General features: G+C 44.5%; 1 protein-coding gene across 1 annotated transcript in view; it reads left to right on the top strand.

Moving 5' to 3' along the window:
- Positions 1-27,723, top strand: part of CPD (carboxypeptidase D) — a 91,589-nt gene that overhangs the window by 24,708 nt on the left and 39,158 nt on the right. The window contains exon 3 of the mRNA XM_077294273.1: positions 20,300-20,442. Within this exon, the coding sequence (XP_077150388.1) occupies positions 20,300-20,442 (143 nt within the window). The remainder of the gene's footprint in view (positions 1-20,299; positions 20,443-27,723) is intronic.

The following is a 27,723-nucleotide window of genomic DNA, read 5'->3' as shown; positions in this document are numbered from 1 at the left end:
TTTTCTCCTGATACCCTTGTGAAAATAAAAAGTTTGGTTCCAAAGTAAATTTTTTGTTAAAAAAAGTAAAATATTCATTTTTTACCTTCCACATTGCTTTTTCTCGTGAAGCACCTGAAGGGTTAATAAACTTCTTAAATGTGGTTTTGCGCACCTTGAGGGGTGCAGTTTTTAGAATGGTGTCACTTTGGGGTATTTTCTGTTATTTTGACCCCCCATATTCTTGAAATGTAGGGTGGTCCCAAAAAAAAAAAAAAAAAAGTTTTGTAAATTTTATATATTTTATAATCGCATGCCACGGTGATTAGGGATCAGTTGACGCCGCACAGTCTGAAGAAGGCGGAGGGAGATGAGTGAGAGGCGAAGATATGCACTGCGCATGCCCAGGAATCCCAGCCCCGCAGTGTGAATAAATCAGAAGACACTGCGGGACAAGATCTCGGGCAGCGCGGCCGCACAGGCGCAGTCAGCCTGAAATCAAATGATGTCAGAAGACGGGCAGCGCTAACTGCGCATGCCCAAGGGATAACATAACAGCGTAGGCTACAGGACAGATTCAAACAACGCTGAGGAGGCGGCGCCCGGCGCTAAGGGGGTTTGAATGACGGCTGTGCTGCGTCTAATTAGGGGGGAAAGACCCGCCTCCCTGGCGATTTCACGGTATGAGGGGACACATTTTATAAGTGTTTATTTCGGCGTGTGCAAGGAGCATAACTAAAAGAGCCACCTTTTAGTTACAAACACCTGGGGGGGTGACAGGTTCCCTTTAAGTACCAAATTGGCTGTCACTAAGGGGTTAATTACACATCCAACTGTTCGGCCTTTCAGTACTTTTTGCACCACCTGCTGTTCTCTAACAATGAGCTTAATGGCAAAATTCACAACAGGCGTTTGATTCATGAACTGGTTAATACATTTTGAGGTTCAGTTAGAATCGATATTAAACAGTCCTCCACATCATGCTGTTCACAATTTGACATCATGAGACCAAGACGATGCCTAACAATTGATGAACAGTACATCACCATTGCGAGGCTTCAAGCAGTATGTTCTCAGATGGAAGCAGACAATGAGCTTAGAGTGTTACAAAGTGTCATCATCTGGTTGCCACTTAGAGACTAGAAAAGTCCCAGAAAGGCAGAGAAGTGGACGTCCTTTGGTCACATACCACACTGATGACCGCTTCGTTGTGAACAGTGCACTTCGGACCTGGATGATGAATACCACCCAACTCCAGGCACATTTAAGGGAGGTGAAAGGCACCCAAGTGTCACATCAGATCATTCTAAACAGTTTACATCAGCGTGGCCCGTGCGCTAGACGACCTGCAAGGGTGCCCGACCACACCACCAGGCACAAGCGTCATCATCCTGCATGGGCCAGGGAGCATCTAGGCAGAACGAAGGACCAGTGGGTCTCACTGTTGTTCACTGTTGAAAGTCGATTCACACTGAGCAGAAATGATGGCTGCCAATGATGTTGGAGACGTCAAGCAGTGCTGTATGCATCAGGAGGCACTGTTGTCACCAGACGAGCCTTTGGTGGTGGCTATATAGTTGGCAGGTGTGTCTATTCAATGAAGAACTGCCCTACACTTTAATGTTAGTGATAAGCCCTTACTACTGGAGTAATATTATTAATCCAGTCATTGTGCCTCAGCATGACAACACATGCCAAGTTTCATGTTCATGGAAGACAATGCTCCAGCTCATCGAGGTCTCATCATTAGGGAAAGGCTGCTGGAGACTGGGGTACCTCAAATGGAGCGGCCTGCACTGTCTCCAGACTTGAATCCAAGTACAAAACCTATGGGATCAGCTGAGTCGCCTTGTAGAGGCTTGTAACCCTGTACCCCATAGCGTCAATAACCTGAAGGCCGCCCTTCCAGAAGAGTGGGATGCCATGCCTCAGCAGACAATAACTCCACTTGATGTCGTTGTCAGCTGTAATGTTCAAGGCGATATGACAGGTTATTGAGACATTGACATTTTTTGTTGGGGTATACCCACCACTGTTGGCTTTTGTTTCAATAAATTGTTTGAGATGAGGAAATCACCATTGCATGCTTCTATTTAATGCGCTACTATCACTGTATCGTGAACTTTCTACGTTTTCTATAAACCCCCAAAAGCCAAACATCCCTATATTTTTGTGAGTAGTGTATTTTAGGAGTTGGAGTCTGTCCATTTTGTACTGTCTCCACCAAAATAACCACTGACTCCAACTCCATTACTCCGACACAACAGCACTTGGGGAAAGCATGGCTTAGGTCCCCCTTGTAGAATAGGGAAAGCCTGCCAAACTCTGATTTTTGGCAAGACCTGCCATCCGTTTGATGTGAATGTAGGACTCACAGAGCTCCTCAGACCAATGATGTCGGGGGGGGGAGAGAAGGACCGAGCAGCTGTAAAGCTAATGTCCGATACTTTAGTTTTCCATTGGGACATTAATTTTCTCCTCATTCACCATTGAAAATGCATGAATGCTTGGCTAGACCAAGTAGCCTTTAGTTTGGGGGAGTTGTAGGCCACAGTTGGCAGGTATCCATCTCTGGAATGGTCAGCTTTAGGATGACCTCCATAATGTTAGCGCTGAATTTGGCTGAGTTGGCAGATTTGTCCATCGGACCCCTGCCTTTGGCACATAACTACATCCCCATCTTCTCCAGTATAGATGATGTATTGCGTGGCACTGGCTTACCTAGTATATAAAATCCTTGTTATGTCTTTATACCAAGGACAGAATATTTTTTCCCAAGTCGTAATAATAAAGTAAATAGTAAAAGCTATTACCACGCCACTGCCAATATTTGTTTTGGCCCTTTTGACTACACAATGTTCCATCAGTTGCTCTGTCATAGTGGCGAGATGTGGCCTCACCTCATTTATGTCCCAAATTATGTTTGCCGTCTCAGCTCTGCCCTAGGTAATGTTGGCACAACATGTAAACTTTATTCAGGCTCCTAATAATTTGTCTGTGCCGATGATAATCTAATAACTGTTGCCATTGATTTGTGTGTGGTTTATCTCATTCATTAATGCCGGATTTGTTGCTGATGTTGTTTGACATGAATAGTGTGCCACGTCCCGATATGACAACCTTTTTTAGCCATTGGTCACAATTGTCCATTATGTGGAGGCAACAAAGGGAATCTGTGTAGAAGAACAACATCTGTCCCAGTGAATGTGAGGAGTATTGTCATAGGAGATTGGAGCATGGAAATATATATAATGAGGAGTTTTATTATTGGTAGAAATGTGCAGATATTAGGAAATGACCAGATTCATGCAGTAAGCGAATGGATAGTATTGAAGATATAGCTAAAAGGTCTTCAGTCTTAATCTATCGGATTGATACTTAATACCTGAGACTTCTCATCCCTTCAGGAAATATATGATCCCAAATGAAACATCCGTATGCAAAGCATACGGACAGAACACGGACCAGTGCAAGACAGTGACTAGTTTATATGGACATTTTTACAGATTGACCGATGGCCTGCGTGTAAGAAATTGCAGCTTGCACTACTTTGATGATACTCCCATTATAAGTCATTATGGTTGTGATCCGTTTTTCACACATACAGATTATCATGTATGTCATGCGTTTTTTACGGATCCATTGCAATTAATAAAATAGGAAACGTTATTTGAACTTCTAATACTTTCTGATTTGATGTAAAAAAATTAAAAATTAAAAATCTGATGCCATGCAGAAGTAAAAAAACGACACATGGATGACGTCAGGACTTTGGAGTCTGCAAGCCAAACCTCTGACTCCTCAATTTCCATGACTCCGACTCCACCAAAATGGACTCCAACTCCACAGCCCTGGATGACAATGCATTTGCTATCTGTGTTTTTTTTTCTGCAGGAATAATTGCTGCTTTTGCATTAGAGTCTGGCCAATTGCTAAGTGACACCGCACTTGCACACATATCAGTGTACCCTGGGATGTGTTCCCAACCTATATTTTCCCATTTGCCCTATTCACTGGATTGAGGCCAACACTGTTCTTTTGGTCTCCATCTGGCTGTGTTTAGCCACACAGGAAAGCTCTGTGTCTAGCCATGCAGGAAAGCTCCTTACAGACGACCCTTCAGGGATAGGAAACCTACAGGATAAAAAGGGCGGTACCTCTCCCCTGCATCAGTTTGGTTTCCTGTCCCTGACGGGGAACCTGCTAGGATGGTACCTGAAGTGTTCTGAAGCTATAAACAAGGATCCGGAGCCGGCCAGTCCGAGTCCTGGTAGCGGGGATGCCCCTGTCACGGCTGGTGCAGTGTCCGAAGCCACTACTGCTGGGACCGAGGGGTCTGGAGCGTGAGCGGGGGGAGCAGCCGCCACTCTGGATAGGTGATAGGGGCTACCACGATCGGACGCACACGAGGAGTTCCAAGATGTCGCCGACACCGGAAATGATAACAAGCTTCCGGTGCGGGGCTGGCGCGTGCGCATTGAGTACATGAGGTGTACCAAGATGGCCGCTGCCCCGGATCTATATACAGCATTTCCGGGTCATTTGGCGTGCGCAGAGAAGAGGAGAAGGAGAAAAAAAAAAAGAGATCGCGCTTCCTCAGCAACACAGCCACAGGGGGAGGGGCTAATAATAGGCACAAATGTTAAAAAGCGGTAGATTAAGGAGCTCCTTGCTGCATGCCGTTCCAAGGATATACCATGGAAGACAGTGACCAGCAGCTGCAACCGCGCCACCACCAATGGACAAAACCGGATATACAGAAAAAACGAACTCCTGATGGCACCCGGAGTTCTAGGTCCTGCAGTTATTCCATACAGCGCAGCAAAAGCTCCAGCGTGGTTAAACAGCTACCAACTACAGACCCTACTCTACAGGAACCTACCCCTACTCTACCTGTGGCTGCGTCAGATTGGTGAGTGATGTTCATGAAAGTTCACTATTATAATTGGGGTTCCCTCTTCTCTTATCTTAGGCAAGGAAAAGAACGGGGAAACAAAACACAGAACCTGCCCCTTGTGCGAAAAAGCTTTACCGCAATCCTGGGATAAGAAGTTGTGTGACTCCTGTATAGGACGACTCCTCTGTGAGGAAACCCCAAATTTTGCCTCTGAGTTACGATCTGTAATTAAGTCAGAGGTAGAAACTGCGTTTAATTCCCTTAGAGGAGGGAAAGTTAAAAGGAAGGAACTTATTGCTTACCCTCACTGATTCTTCCAGCTCCGAGAGTAGAGACTCAGATACACAGGACTCCTCCTTCTCCTCCTCGAATAATGAGAGTGGAGGTCGTTATTGCTTCCCACTAGATGAAGTTGACGCACTTGTAAAGGCAGTAAGGTCGACTATGGGGGTGTTGGACCTTCGTCCTGACAAAACGGTCCAAGATATAATGTTTGGAGGACTAGGCCAAAAAAAGCGTAACGTTTTTTCCCCTTAATGAGAACATCCAAGCCTTAATTAAAAGGGAGTGGGAAAAACCAGAGAGAAAGAACTCATAGGTCCCCTCTATAAAAAGAAAATATCCCTTTGAAGAGGAGACTTCTACTTTATGGGATAAAGCCCCCAAACTCGACGTTGCAGTAGCTAAAGCCTCTAAAAAATTTGCACTACCCTTTGAGGACATGGGAACTCTGAAAGATCCTCTTGATAAAAGAGCAGATGCCTTCCTTAAAGGGGCCTGGGAATAGCCAGGGGGATCTTTAAGACCAGCCATAGCAGCTGCTTGCACTTCGATCCCTAATGATTTTGGTTGACAGCTTAAAAAAACAGCTGAGGTATGGGGTGCCTAGGAATAAAGCATTAGAGTCTATCCCTATGATAAGAGGAGCGGCGGCTTTTTTGGCAGATTCATCGACCGACTCAATTAAACTAGCATCTAAATCTGCAGCCCCTTCGAATGCGGCCCAGAGGACATTATGGCTAAAGAGTTGGCCAGGTGACCTACAAACTAAACAAAAACTTTGTTCAATCCCATGTGAGGGCAAGTTTTCTTTTTGGAGAGACTCTGGATGATATCTTGCAGAAAGCAGGTGACAAGAAAAAAGGGTTCCCTAACCTGGCCCCACCATTCAGTAAATGGCCCTTTCGGAATAGGAAATTTTTTAGGAAAAGACCACCGAGGGAGCAGAGCAGATGGGATGAAGGGAAAAGAAGAGACAAGGGGTTCCTTTTTGGTAATTCCTCACGGGATAGGAACCCCCCCCCCTCCCCCAAGTGACAACTCCCCCAGGGTGGGAGGGAGATTATCTCGGTTCCTCCCGGCCTGGGAGAAAATTTCAACCAGCAGCCCTTGGATACTAAACTTAATAAGATCGAGGCTTCGAATGGACTTTCTATCCCTACCTCCCCAAAACTACGTGGTAACGCCGCTGAGGTCCTCTCCTCAACAAAAAGAAGCCCTAGAACTGGAAATTATAAAACTGATCGACAAAGCTTTCATCCAGGAAGTTTCCCCTCTAGAGAGAAGGAAATGATTTTACTCCCCATTATTTCTAGTTCCCAAGCCCGACTGGTCCGGCTTGGGACAATAATAAACTTACGGAAGTTAAACACTTATGTAAGGAACCAGAGATTCAAAATGGAGTCAATAAAGTCAACGATCAAAAACCTGTTTCGTAACGGTTTCATGATAGTACTGGATCTCAGCGACTCGTATTACCACGTCCCCATTCACAAGAACTCTCAAATTCCTCAGACTAACATTGGTCATGAAAGGAGAGATAAGGGAATACCAATACAGAGCTCTTCCCTTTGGCATATCAATTGCACCCAGCATATTTACTAAACTGATAGCGGAGATGATGGCCCATCTGAGAGAGAAAGACATTTTGATAGTCCCATATTTGGACGACTTTCTGATTGTGAGCAACTCGGCCCAGCTCTGCCGTCAACAATGCGACAGAGTGATAGATACTCTAAAAAATTTAGGCTGGCTTGTAAACGTTCAAAAATCAAAACTAGAACAAACCAGGGTTCAGGAATTTTTGGGTTTCACCTTGGACTCTATTTCACAAGAATGTCGCCTCCCAGTCCAGAAAAGACAAAAGATAGTAAATCTAGTGTCAGAAGCTCGCTCAAACCCTTCCATGACTCTGAGAAAGGCGATGTCATTACTGGGGTCCCTCTCTGCTTGCCTTCCAGCAGTTCAGTGGGCACAACTCCACACGAGACATCTCCAGTGGGACATTCTGAGAAACCAGGTTATACTAAGGGGACGTTTAGAAAGTCACATGACTCTTAAGTTTAGCTACTATTCATTCCCTAGCTTGGTGGATGGATCCCAACAACCTGTCAAAAGGGATTCCCTGTGTGATAGAGGTATCTCAGATAGTTACCACAGATGCAAGTCCCACAGGGTGGGGAGCTCACCTGGACAACAGGGTCACTCTGGGTATGGACAGGTCAGGAACACAGGGCTTTCTCAAACCAAAAAGAACTTTGGGCAGTGAGTCGTGCATTACTGTTTTTCCTAAACAAATTACAAGGGCATCATGTCTGAGTATTTTTGGACAAGAGTAGTGGTAGCCTACCTAAACCACCAGTGGGGGACCAGGTCTCAAGCACTAATGAAAACCACCTCCAAAATTTTCAGCCTAGTAGAGAACAACTTCCTATCCCTTTCTGCCCTACATATAAGAGGAGTAGAGAACCAGAAAGCGGACTTCCTGAGCCGTACCCAATTAAAACAAGGAGAATGGTCTCTAAATCAGTACATCTTCGACAAAATTACAGATCTGTGGGGAATCCCTGTAATAGACCTTTTTGCCAATATGCACAACAGAAAAGTGGAAGCCTTTTGTTCCCTAGACCCCAGGGGGAACCCTCAGGCCGTCGATGCATTCACCATTCCTTGGACACAGTCTTGCGTATGCCATTCCTCCAACTATCCTCATCCCAGCAGTTCTGCGAAAAGTCAGGGAGGACAGGTCCAGGCTCATCCTAATAGCCCCCTTTTGGCCCAAGAGGACCTGGTTCTCCTGGCTGAGGATGTTATCGGTCACCGATCCCTGGGTTCTTCCGGATCTTCCGGACCTCCTGTCACGGGGATCGGTGTTCCACCCTCAGTCAGAGAATCTCCACCTGACAGCGTGGAATTTGAGAGGTCACTATTGAAGGAAAGAGGGTTTTCGGACAAGTTAGTTTCTACACTAATAAAAAGTAGAAAGTCCGTGACCACAAAAATCTATGGCAAAACCTGGAAAAAAATTTTGTCCACCTCTGGGGTAAGAATACAAGATGGGGTCCCAGTTGCTGAAATATTAGAATTTCTACAAAAGGGTTTAGATCTAGGCCTTTCAGTCAGTACCTTTAAAAGTACAGATAGCAGCCCTAGGAGCATTGTACTGTGAAAACATAGTGGCCAACCCTTGGGTAACACGGTTTGTCAGAGCAGCCGCAAGGTCTAGACCAGTAACTACATGTAAAGTAAGCTGCGGAGACACCATCACGTGTTTCTCAACGCAAGCAATGAATAGCCAGGCCTTTCTCCGGGAAGGAACAACCACGGGAAGGGCAACATCCAATAAAGGAGAATATCCAATAAAGGAAGACCACCTATGCCAAGCATGGTATCCATCCACAAACAGCTGTTTCGGGGTTTTTGCCCCTCATCAGTGTGGAGTAGGAAACTGGCTATTAGGAGCAGTGCCTGGTGAAAGGCTATGAAGGAACTTTACATGCGATTGCATATTTCCCATAAGGGATGGGGGCAGTGTTCTGGATCACTGCGTTGAGAAACACGTGATGGTGTCTCCGCAGTGTTGGATGTTTTGGTCTCCCCGAGGTCATTCATCTGTTCCTTCATAGACCAGTAACTATACATAGGTTACCAGCCTTGGATTTGAATCTAGTCTTGTCAGCTTTAACAGAATCCCCGTTTGAACCTATAGAATCAATACCCCTTAAAATTCTATCACTTAAAACTGATCTCCAAGCCTTGTCTGCAAACCCTCCCTTTACACAAATCTTGGATGATAAGGTTGTACTAAAAACAGACCCTGCCTATATACCAAAAGTAGCGTCCACATTCCATAGGTCCACACCCTAGAAATAAGAAAGAAAAGTTCCACACATTAGATGTGAGAAGGTGTCTATTTGAGTATATAAATTCCACCCAGCAGCATGGGAAGGAAGGGTCTCTTTTTATCTGCTTCCAGGGACCCAGGAAAGGACTCAGAGCCTCTAAAGGCACTATAGCGCGTTGGATAACAGATGTGATAGCCTTGGCATACTCATCCACCGGGAACGTCATTCCGGAGGGACTGAAGGCCCACTCTACAAGGGCTATGGCGACCTCCTGGGCCGAAAGGTCAGAGGTATCATTAGATCAAATCTGTAAGGCGGCCACTTGGTCATCACCTTCAACCTTTTTTAGACACTACCGCTTAGACCTAGCCTCTTCATCTGACTTGACCTTTGGAAGAAGGGTTCTGCAGGCTGTGGTCCCTCCCTAAGTAATAATCTCTGCAATTCTCTCTGGTGGTGCTATCATGGGCGACTGAGAAAAGTATAGTTACTTACCGATAACGGTATTTCTCAGAGCCCATGACAGCACCTGCTTATTTCCCCCCCTTATCACGTGTGCGGTGAGCACATTCTTTTGTATGAAGTGTGTTTTTTCTATATAGACACGGTGTTCACTTGTTAAGCAATATGATAAAATTTTATATTTTTTGTTGTGACTAACCTGGAGGACTTCCAATGCTCTGTAAACCAAACTAATGCAAGGGAGAGGGCGGATCCCCTCTCTGTGGTGCTGTCATGGGCTCTGAAAAATATTGTTATCGGTGAGTAACTATGCTTTTTGGCACTGTCCCTATGGTGAAGAGCAGTCTAGACATCCATCCAGACACTGGCCACTGAATGTCCATGCTGGTTGTGTTCTCTGCGCCTCAAGGCCACTCAGTGTTGCTGATCTTGTCAGTGTATTTTTTTTTTCCTTTTGTTGATTTGGGCATTTCACTCTGATAGATTTATTCATTTTTATTTTTTTGTATTCCTTTAACCCCTTCCCAACCTGTGACACAGCTTATGCGTCATGAAAGTCGGTGCCAATCCGACCTGTGACGCATATGCTGTGTCACAGAATGATCGCGTCCCTGCTGGCCGGGTGCAAGGGTTAACTCCAATTTCACCCGACCTACAGGGACAGTGGTACTTCAGCCCAGGGGGGGTGGCTTTGCCCCCCCCCCCCCCGTGGCTACGATCGCTCTGATTGGCTGTTGAAAGTGAAACAGCCAATCAGAGCAATCTAATATTTCACCTATGAAAATTGGTGAAATATTACAATCCAGCCATGCTCCATAATAGGAATCCGCAGGTGGAATCCACACAAAAAACACTGGAAATCCGCGATAAATCCGCAGGTAAAGCACAGTGCATTTTACCTGCAGATTTTTCAAAAACGGTGCGAAAAATCCACACACAAATTCGCAACGTGGGCACATAGCCTTAGGGTAAGGGTTGGAATTAGAGTTAAGACTAGGGTTAGGGGTGTGTTGGGGCTAGGGTTGTGGTTAGGGTTAGGGGTGTGTTGGGGTTAGTGTTGGAGTTAGAATTGAGGGGTTTCCACTGTTTAGGCACATCAGGGGGGTCTCCAAACGCGACATGGCGCCACCATTAATTCCAGCCAATCTTGCGTTGAAAAAGTCAAATGGTGCTCTCTCCCTTCCGAGCCCCGACGTGTGCCCAAACAGTGGTTTACCCCCACATATGGGCTACCAGCATACTCAGGAGAAACTGGACAACAACTTTTGGTGTCCAATTTCTCCTGCAACCCTTGAGAAAATAAAAAATTGCGGGCTAAAAAATTATTTTTGAGGAAAGAAAAATTATTTTTTATTTTCACGGCTCTGCGTTATAAACTTCTGTGAAGCACTTGGGGGTTCCAAGTGCTCACCACACATCTAGATAAGTTCCTTTGGGGGTCTAGTTTCCAAAATGGGGTCACTTGTGGGGGGTTTCTACTGTTTAGGCACATCAGGGGCTCTGCAAGCGCAACGTGACGCCCGCAGAGCATTCCATCAAAGTCTGCATTTCAAAACGTCACTACTTCCCTTCTGAACCCCGACGTGTGCCCAAACAGTGGTTTACCCCCACATATGGGGTATCAGCGTACTCAGGAGAACCTGGACAACAACTTTAGGGGTCAAATTTCTCCTGTTACCCTTGGGAAAATTAAACAATTCTGGGCTAAAAAATTATTTTTGAGGAAAGAAAAATTATTTTTTATTTTCACGGCTCTGCGTTATAAACTTCTGTGAAGCACCTGGGGGTTTAAAGTGCTCACTATGCATCTAGATAAGTTCCTTGGGCGGTCTAGTTTCCAAAATGGGGTCACTTGTGGGGGAGCTCCAATGTTTAGGCATACAGGGGCTCTCCTAACGCGACATGGTGTCCGCTAACGATTGGAGCTAATTTTCCATTCAAAAAGTCAAATGGCGCGCCTTCCCTTCCGAGCCTTGCCATGCGCCCAAACAGTGGTTTACCCCCACATGTGAGGTATCGGTGTACTCAGGAGAAATTGCCCAACAAATTTTAGAATCCATTTTATCCTGTTGCCCATGTGAAAATGAAAAAATTGAGGCTAAAAGAAATTTTTTGTGAAAAAAAAGTACTTCATTTTTACGGATCAATTTGTGAAGCACCTGGGGGTTTAAAGTGCTCACTATGCATCTAGATAAGTTCCGTGGGTGGTCTAGTTTCCAAAATGGGGTCACTTGTGTGGGAGCTCCAATGTTTAGGCACACGGGGGCTCTCCAAACGCGACATGGTGTCCGCTAAAGATTGGAGCCAATTTTTCATTAAAAAAGTCAAATGGCGCTCCTTCCCTTCCAAGCCCTGCCGTGCACCCAAACAGTGGTTTACCCCCACATATGAGGTATCAGAGTATTCAGGACAAATTGGACAACAACGTTCGTGGTCCAGTTTCTGCTTTTACCCTTGGGGAAAATAAAAAATTGTTGCTAAAAGATCACTTTTGTGACTAAAAAGTTAAATGTTCATTTTTTCCTTCCATGTTGCTTCTGCTGCTGTGAAACACCTGAAGGGTTAATAAACTTCTTGAATGTGGTTTTGAGCACCTTGAGGGGTGCAGTTTTTAGAATGGTGTCACTTTTGGGTATTTTCAGCCATATAGACCCCTCAAACTGACAAATGTGAGGTGGTCCCTAAAAAAAAAAAATGGTTTTGTAAATTTTGTTGTAAAAATGAGAAATCACTGGTCAAATTTTAACGCTTATAACTTCCTAGCAAAAAAAAATTTTGTTCCAAAATTGACATGTGGGATATGTTATTTATTAACTATTTTGTGTCACATAACTCTCTGGTTTAACAGAATAAAAATTCAAAATGTGAAAATTGCAAAATTTTCAAAATTTTCGCCAAATTTCCGTTTTGTTTTTTTTCACAAATAAACGCAGTAATTATCGACCTAAATTTACCACTAACATGAAGCCCAATATGTCACGAAAAACAATCTCAGAACCGCTAGGATCCGTTGAAGCGTTCCTGAGTTATTACCTCATAAAGGGACACTCGTCAGAATTGCAAAAAATGGCCAGGTCATTAAGGCCAAAATAGGCTGGGTCATGAAGGGGTTAATAATGGCCTCCTTTAGTTGCAGTGACCCCTCTTTGGACTAGCCATGCACATTCGGTAACTGTCGGCTGACGGCTTTCATTCAGCCAACAGTTCTCTTCAGACTCCCCATACAAGTCCCCTATTCACAGCCGTGATCAGCCTTCAGTAGGGAAAGCAGCTTATCTCCCAGAGAACAAAAGCGTCTTGATCTGTCAGTAAAGAATGTGAAGTCCCCCATACACGTTTGGTGACTTGAGGTTGAAAATTGTAATTTGGAATCTTCTGCAAACTGTTTGCCATGAAATATCAGATTGCGTCGGTCCTTGAAAAACCTTATCGGGCAATTGGCCAATTATTTTTAAGACTATGAAAATTGAGAGACTATGAAAAATAGATGAAATTCCTACATTGTAAATGAAGTATTTTTGTGAACCCCCTTTTAGCACTTCACTTCAATCACATCTTGACAACTTTGTTTCATTGTGTTGATGTAAGGAGGCGAAAATATTCAGGACACTCTGAACGTAGATCTACTTGTACTCTCAGCAGGTAGATGTCATTTTGTAGTGTTTTCTGGGTATTACTTTTTCTAAAGTTGCAAATTACGTTGTAAACGCTGCTTACATTGGGATATAAATGCTGGTATCGCAGAAGGTCTCATCTGGTGTACAGCCCGGCTCTTAGTGTTGTGCACAATCTAATCCATTTACAGCTTGATATTTCTCCCCATGCTGTGTGCACATTTATTAGGCAATTTGTACTTTTGATGATTAATCTTATTATTGAACATTTACAAAGCTGAGGTCAATTTGTAAGATTAATAAACCTGAATACTTAGGAAAGTAAAAGTGAGGTTTTGTCTTTCTTAGGAGAATACCTGTGTGTGCAGAATTATTTGGTGACTAAATGAAAAATATTTTTCCCATCTCAATTGTTTGGTTATAATTCTCACAGTAACAGATAAAAATAAACAGCTCAAAATGTACAAAAATACATTTTTCGTCATTCAAAAAATCTGTGATCAATTTAACCGTCCTTTTCAATAAGTCATAATCCTTCCATTCTTGGAGGCTATCCGTTTTTTAATCTGTTGACTATCAACTTTTTGGGCAGCACCGACCACGGCCTCCCAGGCACTAATCAGAGAGGAGACTGTTCTCCTTCACTGTAAGGCTATGTGCACACATTGAGTATTTCTGCAAGGTTTCTGCATCTCTTAGCAGGAAAAACGCTGCGGAAAAACTGTGGGGTTGATGTCACCTTTGTATTATCACGTGACATCAAGTCCACAGGTTAGTAACCCCATAGTGATATTGTATAAAAAACACACACCCAGAATAAAGTCCTTTATTTGAAATAATGACACTCCTTTAATAATCTTAATTAAACCACACTTACCGAACGCTTCATCGACCGAAGCTAACGTCTCCTGCAACAAAATTAAAATGATAAACCACAATATACCTCACCTGTCCGTAGAGAAGGTAATCCATAATGTCCCACGACAATCCTGGTCACTTTGAGAGCAGTGAAATCAGTGATGTGACTGCTCTTAAAGACTGCCAGCGATACACTGACAGGAGGTAATCGCTCCTGCAGTGTATCACTAAGCTGCCATGAGAGTTCACCAGAGTTAATTAGCTCCGGTGATCTCCCTTATGACACCACTGCAGTGGGGAAAACTTCTGTATAGTGGAATGTGCTGTGGACAGATGAGACCATAGTTGAACTTTTTTGCCACCAAAGTAAATGCTATATGGTGCCAAACCAGCATAGCTCATAACCCCAAGAACACCATCCCCACAGTGAAACATGGCGGTAGCGGAATCCTGCTGTGGGGATGGGGACAGTAGGGACAAAGAAAATGGTCCAAGTCGAGGGGAAGATGGATGGTACGAAATACAAAGATATTCTTGAGCAAAAGCTGTCCTGTCAATGATGAGACTGGGGCGGAGGTTCATCTTCCAACAAGACCATGACCCAAAGCATACTGCTAAAACAACTCTCAAGTGGCTTATGGGGAACATGTAAATGTTTTGGAGTGTCCTAGTCAAAGCCCAGATTAAAGGGAACCTGTCAGCAGGTTTGTGCTCTGTAACCTACAGACATTATCAGGTCGGCGCTGTTATACTGATTAAAATGATGCCTTAGTGGATGAAATCTGTCTTGTGGTTGTTTTTTAACCCCTTAATCCCATATGACGTACTATCCCGTCAAGGTGACCTGGGACTTAATTCCCAGCGAAGGGATAGTACGTCATATGTGATCGGCCGGGGGGAGCGCGGCCGTGTGTCAGCTGACTATCGCAGCTGACATCCGGCACTATGTGCCAGGAGCGGTCACGAACCACCCCGACACATTAACCCCCGGCACACTGCGATCAAACATGATCGCAGTGTTCCGGCGGTACAGGGAAGCATCGCGCAGGGAGGGGGCTCCCTGCGTGCTTCCCTGAGATGATTGGTTCAAGGCGATGTGCTCACCTTGTACCGAGCGTCTCCTCCCTGCAGGCCCCGGATCCAAAATGGCCACGGGCCTACTTCCGGGTCCTGCAGGGAGGTGGCTTACCAAGTGCCTGCTCAGAGCAGGCGCTGGTAAGCCAGGAGCCCTGCATGTCAGATCGCTGATCTGACACCGTGCTCTGCAAAGTGTCAGATCAGCGATCTGTCACTATACAGTGATGTTCCCCCTGGGACAAAGTAAAAAAGTAAGAAAAACATTTTTTTAAATGTGTAAAAAAAAATATATACATGTTGTTCCCATAAATACATTTCTTTATCTAAATAAAAAAAATAAATGTACACATATTTAGTATCGCCGCGTCCGTAACGACCCGACCTATAAAACTATCCCCCTAGTTAACCCCTTCAGTGAACACCGTAAAAAGAGGCAAAAAACAACGCTTTATTATCATACCGCCGAACAAAAAGTGGAATAACACGCAATAAAAAAGACGGATATAAATAACCATGGTAACGCTGAAAATGTCATCTTGTCCTGCAAAAAACGAGCCGCCATACAGCATCATTAGCAAAAAAATAGAAAAGTTATAGTCCTCAGAATAAAGCGACGCAAAAATGATTTTTTCTATAAAATAGTTTTTATCGTATAAAAGCGCCAAAACATAAAAAAATTATGTAAATGAGGTATTGCTGTAATCGTACTGACCCGAAGAATAAAGCTGCTTTATCCATTTTACCAAACGTGGGACGGTATAAACCCCCCCCCCCCCCCCCCCCCCCCACAAAAAAAAGAAAAAAAAAAAAAGAAATTCATGAATAGCTGGTTTTTGGTCATTCTGCCTCACAAAAATTGGAATAAAAAGCGATCAAAAAAGGTCACATGCCCGAAAATGGTACCAATAAAAACGTCAACTCGTCCCGCAAAAAGCAAGACCTCACATGACTCTGTGGACCAAAATATGGAAAAATTATAGCTCTCAAAATGTGGTAACGCAAAAAATATTTTTTGAAATAAAAAGCATATTTTAGTGTGTGACAGCTGTCAATCATAAAAATCCGCTAAAAAACCCGCTAGACAAGTAAATCAAACCCCCCTTCATCACCCCCTTAGTTAGGGAAATATAAAAAAATTAAAATTATTTATTTCCATTTTCCGGTTAGGGCTTAGGGTTAGGGGTTAGGGTCGGGGCTAGGGTCCGGGCTACAGTTAGGGTTGGGGCTAAAGTTAGGGTTAGGGCTGGGGCTAAAGTTAAGGTTAGGGCTACAGTTAGGGTTGGGGCTAAAGTTAGGGTTGGGGCTAAAGTTAGGGTTAGGGTTTGGATTACATTTACAGTTGGGATTAGGGTTAGGGGTGTGGTTACGGTTATGGTTGGGATTAGGGTTAGGGGTGTGTTTGGGATAGGGTTTCAGTTAGAATTGGGGGTTTCCACTGTTTAGGCACATCAGGGCTCTCGATACGCGACATGGCGTCCGATCTCAATTCCAGCCAATTCTGCGTTGAAAAAGTAAAACAGTGCTCCTTCCTTTCCTAGCTCTCCCGTGCACCAAAACAGGGGTTTACCCCCAACATATGGGGTATCAGCTTACTCAGAACAAATTGGACAGCAACAATTGTTGTGAGAAAAAAAATAATTTTTATTTTCACGACTATAAACTGTAGTGAAACACTTGGGGGTTCAAAGTTCTCACAACACATCTAGATAAGTTCCTTGGGGGGTCTAGTTTCCAATATGGGGTCACTTGTGGGGGATTTCTACTGTTTAGGTGCATCAGGGGCTCTGCAAATGCAACGTGACGCCTGCAGACCAATCCATCTAAGTCTGCATTCCAAATGGCGCTCTTTCCCTTTCGAGCTCTGCCATGTGCCCAAACGGTGGTTCCCCCCCACATATGGGGTATCAGAGTACTCAGGACAATTTGAACAACAACTTTTGTGGTCCAATTTCTCCTGTTACCCTTGGAAAAATAAAAAACAGGGGGCTAAAAAATAATTTTTGTGGAAAAAAAATGATTTTTTATTTTCACGGCTCTGCGTTATAAACTGTAGTGAAACACTTGGGGGTTCAAAGCTGTCAAAACACATCTAGATAAGTTCCTTAGGGGGTCCACTTTCCAAAATGGTGTCACTTGTGGGGGGTTTCAATGTTTAGGCACATCAGGGGCTCTCAATTCCAGTCAATTTTGCATTGAAAAGTCAAATGGCGCTCCTTCCCTTCCGAGCTCTGCCATGCGCCCAAACAGTGGTTTACCCCCACATATGGGGTATCGGCGAACTCAGAACAAATGGCACAACAACTTTTGGGGTCCAATTTCTTCTCTTACCCTTGGGAAAATAAAAAATTTGGGGTGAAAAGATCATTTTTTATTTTATTATTTTATTTTTACGGCTCTGCATTATAAACTTCTGTGAAGCACTTGGTGGGTTAAAGTGCTCACCACATATCTAGATAAGTTCCTTTGGGGGTCTACTTTCCAAAATGGTGTCACTTGTGGGGGGTTTCAATATTTAGGCACATCAGGGCTCTCCAAACGCAACATGGCGTCCCATCTCAATTCCAGTCAATTTTGCCTTGAAAAGTCAAACGGCGCTCCTTCCCTTCCGAGCTCTGCCACGCGCCCAAACAATGGATTACACCCACATATGGGGTATCAGCGTACTCAGGACAAATTGCACAACAACTTTTGGGGTCCATTTTCTCCTGTTACCCTTGTCAAAATAAAACAAACTGGAGCTGAAGTAAATTTTTTGTGAAAAAAAGTTAAATGTTCATTTCTTTCCATTCCAAAAATTCCTGTAAAAAATCTGAAGGGTTAATAAACTTCTTGAATGTGGTTTGGAGCACCTTGAGGGGTGCAGTTTTTAGAATGGTGTCACACTTGGGTATTTTCTATCATATAGACCCCTCAAAATGACTTCAAATGTGATGTGGTCCCTAAAAAACATTGGTATAAAAATGAGAAATCGCTGGTCAACTTTTAACCCTTATAACTCCCTAACAAACAAAAAAATGTTGGTTCCAAAATTGTGCTGATGTAAAGTAGACATGTGGGAAATGTTACTTAAGTATTTTGTGTGACATATCACTGTGATTTAAAGGGACTCTGTCACCTGAATTTGGAGGGAACAATTTTCAGCCATAGGGGCGGGGTTTTCGGGTGTTTGATTCACCCTTTCCTTACCCGCTGGCTGCAATATTGGATTGAAGTTCATTCTCTGTCCTCCATAGTACACGCCTGCGTAAGGCAAGATTGCCTTGTGCAGGCATGTACTACGGAGGACAGAGAATGAACTTCAATCCAATATTGCAGTCAGCATGCAGCCAGCGGGTAAGGAAAGGGTGAATCAAACACCCGAAAACCCCGCCCCTATGGCTGAAAATTGTTCCCTCCAAATTCAGGTGACAGAGTCCCTTTAAGGGCATAAAAATTCAAAGTTGGAAAATTGCCAAATTTTCACCAAATTTCCGTTTTTTTGCACAAATAAACGCAAGTTATATCGAAGAAATGTTACCACTATCATGAAGTACAATATGTCACGAGAAAACAATGTCCGAATCACCGGTATCCGTTGAAGCGTTCCAGAGTTATAACCTCATAAAGGGACAGTGGTCAGAATTGTAAAAATTGGCCCAGTCATTAACGTGCAAACCACCCTTGGGGCTTAAGGGGTTAATCTTTATTTTCAGTTGTGAGTTAATGATATGCTCGTGCTCCAGGGCGGCCTGTGGGAAAGGCGGGAGTGGGGGGGTCTTCATGTGGTGCTATTAGGCATTCATCTGTATGGCTTCTGACAGGTCACTGATCCCTCAGTCACCTGCCCCCTATTTTACATAATGAATATTCTATATATTGTAAAAAAAACAAACAAAAAGCACGTTCAGTAAGCAGGCAGCTGCACTGCAGCATGGTCTCATGTGAAATGTGCATATATTTCTTTTGCCTGCTGGTGTTTTTTTTTTCCCTCAATATATAGAATATTCATGAATGAACAGGCCGCCCTGGAGAATGAGCATATCATTAACTCAAAACTGAAAATAAAGATTAAGCAACAGCCACGAAACGGATTTCATCACCAGGTATCAGTGTAATCAGTATAACGGCGCCGCCCTGACACTGTCTGTAGGTTACTGTTCACAATCCTGCTGACAGGTTCCCTTTAATCCAATTGAGAATCTGTGGTCAGACTTGAAGATCGCTGTTCACCAGAGGAAACCACCTAACTTGAAAGAGGCAGAGCAGTTTTGCCTTGATGAATGGGCAAAAATCCCAATGGCAAGATGTGGAAAGCTCATAGAGACTTAAGGTACCTTCACATTAAGCGACGCTGCAGCGATAGCGACAACGATGCCGATCGCTGCAGCGTCGCTGTTGATCGCTGGAGAGCTGTCACACAGACTGCTCTCCAGCGACCAACGATGCCGAGGTCCCCGGGTAACCAGGGTAAACATCGGGTTACTAAGCGCAGGGCCGCGCTTAGTAACCCAATGTTTACCCTGGTCACCAGCGTAAAATGTAAAAAAACCAAACAGTACATACTTACATTCGCGTCCCCCGGCGTCCGCTTCCTGCACTGACTGAGCGCCGGCCCGAACAGCAGAGCGGTGACGTCACCGCTGTGCTGTACTTTCACTTTCACTTTACGGCGCTCAGTCAGTGTGGGAAGCGGACGCCGGGGGACGCGAAGGTGAGTATGTAGTTTGTTTTTTTACATTTTACACTGGTAACCAGGGTAAACATCGGGTTACTAAGCGCGGCCCTGCGCTTAGTAACCCGATGTTTACCCTGGTTACCAGTGTAAAACATCGCTGGTATCGTTGCTTTTGGTGTCAAACACGACGATACACGCCGGTCTGACGACCAAATAAAGTTCTGAACTTTAATCAACGACCAGCGATATCACAGCAGGATCCTGATCGCTGCTGCGTGTCAAACTAAACGATATCGCTAGCCAGGATGCTGCAACGTCACGGATCGCTAGCGATATCGTTTAGTGCGAAGGTACCTTTAGCCAAAGCAGGTGTAATTGCCGCAAAAGGAGGCTGTACAAAGTAATACAAGGGGGGGGGGGTGAATAGTTCTGCACACTGAAGTGTTCACAGCTGTAGGCATGTTTACATGAACTGATGCAAACCCTCAAACTGTGAAATTATGGGTTGAGGGCGGAAAACACAAAAATGCCAAGGGGGTGACTACTTTCGCAAGCAACTGTACATATAAAGTATAGGACAGTGACCCTAAGATGAATGGTAAATAAATAGTATTGTGTTCTCTGGTCTCTACAGGTGGGATGCAGGATTACAATTATGTATGGGGAAATTGCCTGGAAGTCACATTTGAACTGTCCTGCTGCAAGTATCCGCCAGCTTCTGATCTGGCTCAAGAATGGGACAATAACAGAGAATCTCTTCTCAAGTTCATGGAGATGGTAAGTCCACGCTTTTACTTCTTTTAATTTGTTTTCCTGTATTCTACAATAGTTCTGTGTCTACTTAAATATTTTTGGTTACAGACAATTTTCTTATGAGTTATAATGGAATTCCAAGATTTTATTCTTTGCCTAACTTGTCTTTAACCCCTTAACGACCGCCGATACGCCTTTTAACGGCGGCCGCTAAGGGTACTTAAACCACAGCGCCGTTAATTAACGGCGCTGTGGAAAAAGTGAATAGCGCCCCCCAGAGTCGGATTTTCTCTGGGGTCTCGGTTGCCGAGGGTAGCCGAGACCCCAGAGAACATGATTCGGGGGGTTTTTACCGACCCCCGAGTTGCGATCGCCGGTAATTAACCGTTTACCGGCGGTCGCAACAAAAAAAAAAAAACGCGATTTGCCGTTTAATTTCTCTGTCCTCCGATGTGATCGCACATCGGAGGACAGAGAAATGTGGTCCCCGATGGCCCCCAATAGCCCCCCAATACTTACCTACCTCCCCCGGTGCTCCTCGTGTCTCCCCATGGGCGCCGCCATCTTTTTTCCGGGAAAAAATGGCGGGCGCACGCGCAGTACGCCCGCCGCCCGGCACCCGGATGTTCTTTGGGGTCTCGGCTGCCGGGGGTAGCCGAGACCCCAAAGAACATGATCGGGGTCGATTTGCACCGACCCCTGCTTTGCGATCGCCGGTAATTAACAGTTTACCGGCGACCGCAAAAAAAAAAAAAAAAAAAAAAAGCGATCAGTTATTTCTCTGTCCTCTGATGTGATCGCACATCAGAGGACAGAGAAATAGGGGGATTCGGGGACCCTAACATACTCACCCGGGGTCCCTGGGTCCTCTTCTGTCTTCCGGCAGGAGAAGACAAGTTGGGGCTAAAATTAGGGTTAGGGTTAGGGTTAGGGTTAGAGTTAGAGTTAGGGTTAGGGTTAGAGTTAGGGTTAGGGTTGGGGCTAAATTTAGGGTTAGGGTTAGGGCTAGGGTTAGGCTACTTTCACACTAGCGTTTTTTGGCTTCCGTCGCAATGCGTCGTTGGAGAAAAAACGCATCCTGCAAAAGTGCTTGCAGGATGCGTTTTTTCTCCATTGGCTTGCATTAGCGACGCATTGCGACGGATTGCCACATGTCGCATCCGTCGTGCGACGGATGCGTCGTGCTTCGGCGGACCGTCGACACAAAAAAAACTACATGTAACTTTTTTGTGCAACGTGTCCCACATATTTCAGTGCCACGTGCCACGTATTTAAGTGACACGTGCCACGTATCAAAGTGCCACGTGCCACATATTTCAGTGCCACGTATCAAAGTGCCACGTGCCACGTATCAAAGTGCCACGTGCCACGTATCAAAGTGCCACGTGCCACATATTTCAGTGCCACGTATCAAAGTGCCACGTGCCACGTATCAAAGTGCCACGTGCCACGTATCAAAGTGCCACGTGCCACGTATCAAAGTGCCACGTGCCACATATTTCAGTGCCACGTGCCACGTATCAAAGTGCCACGTGCCACGTATCAAAGTGCCACGTGCCACATCTTTCAGTGCCACGTGCCACGTATTTAAGAGACACGTGCCACGTATCAAAGTGCCACGTGCCACATATTTCAGTGCCACGTATTTAAGTGCCACGTGCCACGTATCAAAGTGCCACGTGCCACATATTTCAGTGCCACGTATCAAAGTGCCACGTGCCACGTATCAAAGTGCCACGTGCCACGTATCAAAGTGCCACGTGCCACGTATCAAAGTGCCACGTGCCACATATTTCAGTGCCACGTGCCACGTATCAAAGTGCCACGTGCCACATATTTCAGTGCCACGTGCCACGTATCAAAGTGCCACGTGCCACGTATCAAAGTGCCACGTGCCACATCTTTCAGTTTCACGTGCCACGTATTTAAGAGACACGTGCCACGTATCAAAGTGCCACGTATCACGTATTTCAGTGCCACGTATTTAAGTGACACGTATCACGTATAAGTGCCACGTGTCACGTATTTAATTGCCACATATTTAAGTGCCACGTATCAAGATTTTCCATGGAGAACAGACACATCCAGAGATATGTCTGCTCTCCACGGCTGCAGCAACACACTGACAGGAGCCATAGTTCCTGTCGGTGTGTCACTGCGCATGCGCGAGCGAGTTTACCGGCGGTCATTGACCCCGGCACTCTCGCTTAACGGCAGTGCTGCGTGGGAAAGTTCAACGCAGCTGTACTGCTGTTAACCGAGACGCCGGAGTCATTGAACTCCGGAACAGTACGCGATACACTGCTAGGAGCTTCGCTCCTGGCAGTGTATCGCCGGAGAGCAGCCGATCGGCGTGGGACACTCGTTTTATGGATTCTGCGGACAGGGAGTATGAATTTGGTTTATTATTTTTGGATTTTTTCCTGGAGGATCGAAGGCTTCGCCTACAAGTGTGCTGTTGGTGAGTATATACTCTGTGTTATATGTTGTATGTACTGTGTGTCATGTATGTGTATTGTGTGTAGGTGTTTTGTGTAACTTTACAATTGTGCTAAGTCGCCGGACACAGGGACAACTCTCCCATCCTAATACCGGATGGGAGTAGTAGTCCCATACGGCGACTTAGCACAATGGTGGCACTAGCGTCGCATGGGGACACACACACGCACACACACGCACACACACGCACACACACGCACACACACACACACAGAAGGACTCCATGCTGCTTCACTGGGGGGCGGGGGCTTCCCTCTTCCTGTCCGACGTCACGTCCGGTCCTGGGTGTCAACCCCTCCGTACAAAGACGCCGACACCCAGGACAAAGGCGCTGTGTGTGGAAGGTAATATGGGGCCCTAGGGGGATACGCAGACACGCCGCTGCGTAAAGAATTGACATGTCAATTCTTTTTACGCCGGCGTGTTTGCAGACAAAAGCGCTGCGTTTTTTTGCGGTGTGTCTGAACGGCAAAGTGAATTTCTCATTCACTTTGCCGGCAGACGAAAATGACATTGCACATTTTTGAAAAGCGCCCGCAAAATAGCGCTCAAAAATGCGCTATGTCTGAAAGTAGCCTAAGGCTTCTTTCACACTTGCGTCGGTTGGGATTAGGGTTAGGGGTGTGTTGGATTTAGGGTTTTGATTAGGGTTATGGTTAGGGTTGAGATTAGGGCTGTTTTGGGGTTAGGGTTGTGATTATCGTTAGGGTTGTGATTAGGATTATGGATCGGGTTGAGATTAGGGTTAGGGCTGTGTTGGGGTTAGGGTTGGAGTTAGAATTGGGGGGTTTCCACTGTTTAGGTACATCAGGGGGTCTCCAAACACGACAGCCAATTTTGCGCTAAAAAAGTCAAATGGTACTCCCTCCCTTCTGAGCTCTGCCGTGCGCCCAAACAGTGGTTTACCCCCACATATGGGGGATCAGCGTACTCGGGATAAATTGGACAACAACTTTTGGGGTCCAATTTCTCCTGTTACCCTTGTGAAAATAAAAACTTGGGGGCTAAAAATCTTTTTTGTTGGAAAAAAATATATTTTTTTATTTTCACTACTCTGCATTATAAATTTCTGTGAAGCACTTGAGCTTTCAAAGTTCTCACCACATATCTAGATAAGTTCCTTAGGGGGTCTAGTTTCCAAAATTTGGTCACTTGTGGGGGTTTCTACTGTTTAGGTACATTAGGGGTCTGCAAACGCAACATAACGCCCGCAGACAATTCTATCAAAGTCTGCATTGCAAAATGGCGCTCCTTCCCTTCCGAGCTCTGCCGTGCGCCCAAACAGTGGTTTACCCCCACATATGGGGTACCAGCATACTCAGGACAAATTGGACAACAACTTTTGGGGTCCAATTTCTCTTGTTACCCTTGTGAAAATAAAAATTTGGGGGCTAAAAAAATCTTTTTTGTGGGAAAAAAAATATTTTTTATTTTCACTACTCTGCATTATAAACTTCTGTGAAGCACTTGGGCATTCAAAGTTCTCACCACATATCTAGATAAGTTCCTTGGGGGGTCTATTTTCCAAAATGGGGTCACTTGTTGGGGGTTTCTACTGTTTAGGTACATTAGGGGTCTGCAAAGGCAACATAACGCCCGCAGACAATTCTATCAAAGTCTGCATTCCAAAATGGCACTCCTTCCCTTCCGAGCTCTGCCATGCGCCCAAACAGTGGTTTACCCCCACATATGGGGTACCAGCATACTCAGGACAAATTGGACAACAACTTTTGGGGTCCAATTTCTCTTGTTACCCTTGTGAAAATAAAAACTTGGGGGCTAAAAAATCTTTATTGTTAAAAAATATATATTTTTTATTTTCACGACTCTGCATTATAAACTTCTGTGATGCACTTGGGCATTCAAAGTTCTCACTACACATCTAGATAAGTTCCATGGGGGGTCTAGTTTCCAAAATGGGGTCACTTTTGGGGGGTTTCTGCTGTTTAGGCACATCAGGGGCTCTCCAAACGCGACATGGCGTCCGATCTCAATTCCAGTCAATTTTGCATTGAAAAGTCAAATGGCGCTCCTTTGCTTCCGAGCTCAGCCATGCGCCCAAACAGTGGTTTACCCCCACATATGGGGTGTCGGCGTACTCAAGACAAATTGTACAACAGCTTCTGGGGTCCATTTTCTCCTGTTACCCTTGGTAAAATAAAAATTTGGAGGCAAAAAGATCATTTTTGTAGAAAAAATGCGATTTTTTTTATTTTCACGGCTCTACGTTATAAACTTCTGTGAAGCACCTGGGGGTTTAAAGTGCTCACCACACATCTAGATAAGTTCCTTGGGGGGTTTAGTTTCCAAAATGGTATCACTTGTGGGGGGTTTCCACTGTTTAGGCACATCAGGGACTCTCCAAACGCGACATGGCATCCGATCTCAATTCCAGCCAATTCTGCATTGAAAAAGTCAAACGGTGCTCCTTCACTTCCAAGCTCTGCGGTGCGCCCAAACAGTGGTTTACCCCCATATATGGGGTATCGACGTACTCAGGAGAAATTGCACAACAACTTTTGTGGTCTAATTTCTCCCGTTACCCTTGTGAAAATAAAAATTTGGGGGCAAAAAGATCATTTTTGTAGAAAAAATGAGATTTTTTATTTTCACGGCTCTACGTTATAAACTTCTGTGAAGCACTTGGGGGTTCAAAGTGCTCACCACACATCTAGATAAGTTCCTTGGGGGGTCTAGTTTCCAAAATGGTATCACTTGTGGGGGGTTTCCACTGTTTAGGCACATCAGGGACTCTCCAAACGCGACATGGCATCCGATCTCAATTCCAGCCAATTCTGCATTGAAAAAGTCAAACGGTGCTCCTTCACTTCCAAGCTCTGCGGTGCGCCCAAACAGTGGTTTACCTCCACATATGGGGTATCGACGTACTCAGGAGAAATTGCACAACAACTTTTGTGGTCTAATTTCTCCTGTTACCCTTGTGAAAATAAGAATTTGTGGGCGAAAAAATCATTTTTGTGAAAACAAATGCGATTTTTTATTTTCACGGCTCTACGTTATAAACTTCTGTGAAGCACTTGGGGGTTCAAAGTGCTCACCACACATCTAGATAAGTTCCTTGGGGGGTCTAGTTTCCAAAATGGTGTCACTTGTGGGGGGTTTCCACTGTTTAGGCACATTAGGGGCTCTCCAAACGCGACATGGCGTCCGATCTCAATTCCAGCCAATTCTGCATTGAAACAGTCAAACGGTGCTCCTTCACTTCCAAGCTCTGCGGTGCGCCCAAACAGTGGTTTACCTCCACATATGGGGTATCGGCGTACTCAGGAAAAATTGCACAACAAAATTTGTGGTTAAATTTCTGTTTTTACACTTGTGAAAATTAAAAAAAATGGTTCTGAAGTAAAATGTTTGCAAAAAAAAGTAAAATGTTAATTTTTTTCTTCCACATTGTTTTAGTTCCTGTGAAGTACGTAAAGGGTTAATAAACTTCTTGAATGTGGTTTTGAGCAGCTTGAGGGGTGCAGTTTTTAGAATGGTGTCACACTTGGTTATTTTCTATCATATAGACCCCTCAAAATCACTTCAAAGGTGATGTGGTCCCTAAAAAAAACATGGTGTTGTAAAAATGAGAAATTGCTGGTCAACTTTTAACCCTTATAACTCCCTAACAAAAAAAAAAATTGTTTCCAAAATTGTGCTGATGTAAAGTAGACATGTGAGAAATGTTATTTATTAACTATTTTTTGTGACATATCTCTCTGATTTAAGGGCATAAAAATACAAAGTTTGAAAATTGCAAAATTTTAAAAATTTTCGCCATATTTCCATTTTTTTCATAAATAATCGCAAGTAATATCGAAGAAATGTTACCACTAACTTGAAGTACAACATGTCACGAAAAAACAATCTCAGAATCAGCGGGATCCGATAAAGCGTTCCAGAGTTATAACCTCATAAAGTGACACTGGTCAGAATTGTAAAAATTGGCTCGGTCATTAAGTACCAAATTGGCTCTGTCACTAAGGGGTTAAAGACCCTGGATTTCTTTCAATAAAAAGCGATGAACAGCGATCCAGCCAGGTGAATAGATATAAAAAAAACGGTGTTTATTAAGCCATAAAAAGCAACGTTTTGACCAGCATATGGTCTTTTTGAAGATATGCTGGTCGAAACGTTGCTTTTTATGGCTTAATAAACACCGTTTTTTTTTATATCTATTCACCTGGCTGGAGCGCTGTTCATCGCTTTTTATTGTTGGAGTATATCCAGGAAGGTTCCCCTGGACATGGAACGGGCGCCCCGTAAGTGAGTGCTGTCAGCCCCTCTCTGTTTTATATCCTGGATTTCTTTCTTCACAAAAATGCTGCTGTGATGACTTATTAATTGTAATTGAACCCCCCAACCTAACTTTCCAATTAAAAAAATATTTCCAATTTATTGACACTTAAAAATCTAATTTGCACCTTTTAGATCCTCCTTAGTGTCAGCAGTTGCAGGAGTTGGGAGATGGCTGTCAGACACAGCCAGACTCCCCATAGAGAAGGCAGAGATGGTTTATTGCCATCTCTGCATTCATGATTGCTGTATACACTTTTCCGAACAAGAGCTCAGTGTACAATATCAAAAGCATTGACATCTGGTGATAACCTGGAGCTAAGAGGGAGCAGGAGTTGTTGGGTCTTAGTGCAGTTAGGAGGGTAAATTTGGCCTGGAACTGGGGTGAATATGCCAGCTGCAGATACAGGAGAAATCTGCAGTAAAAAAAATGTATTAAAATGTTCCCAAAGGTCTTTTATGACATGGTGGTGGCACTGCGTGTGAGATAAATGTAAAGATAGAGAA

The sequence above is a fragment of the Ranitomeya variabilis genome, chromosome 3 (genome assembly GCF_051348905.1).
Source record: "Ranitomeya variabilis isolate aRanVar5 chromosome 3, aRanVar5.hap1, whole genome shotgun sequence".
NCBI classification, from domain to species: Eukaryota; Metazoa; Chordata; class Amphibia; order Anura; family Dendrobatidae; genus Ranitomeya; species Ranitomeya variabilis.
The sequence above is the reverse complement of the archived record's forward strand: the minus strand, read 5'-3'. Positions and strand labels throughout refer to the sequence as shown.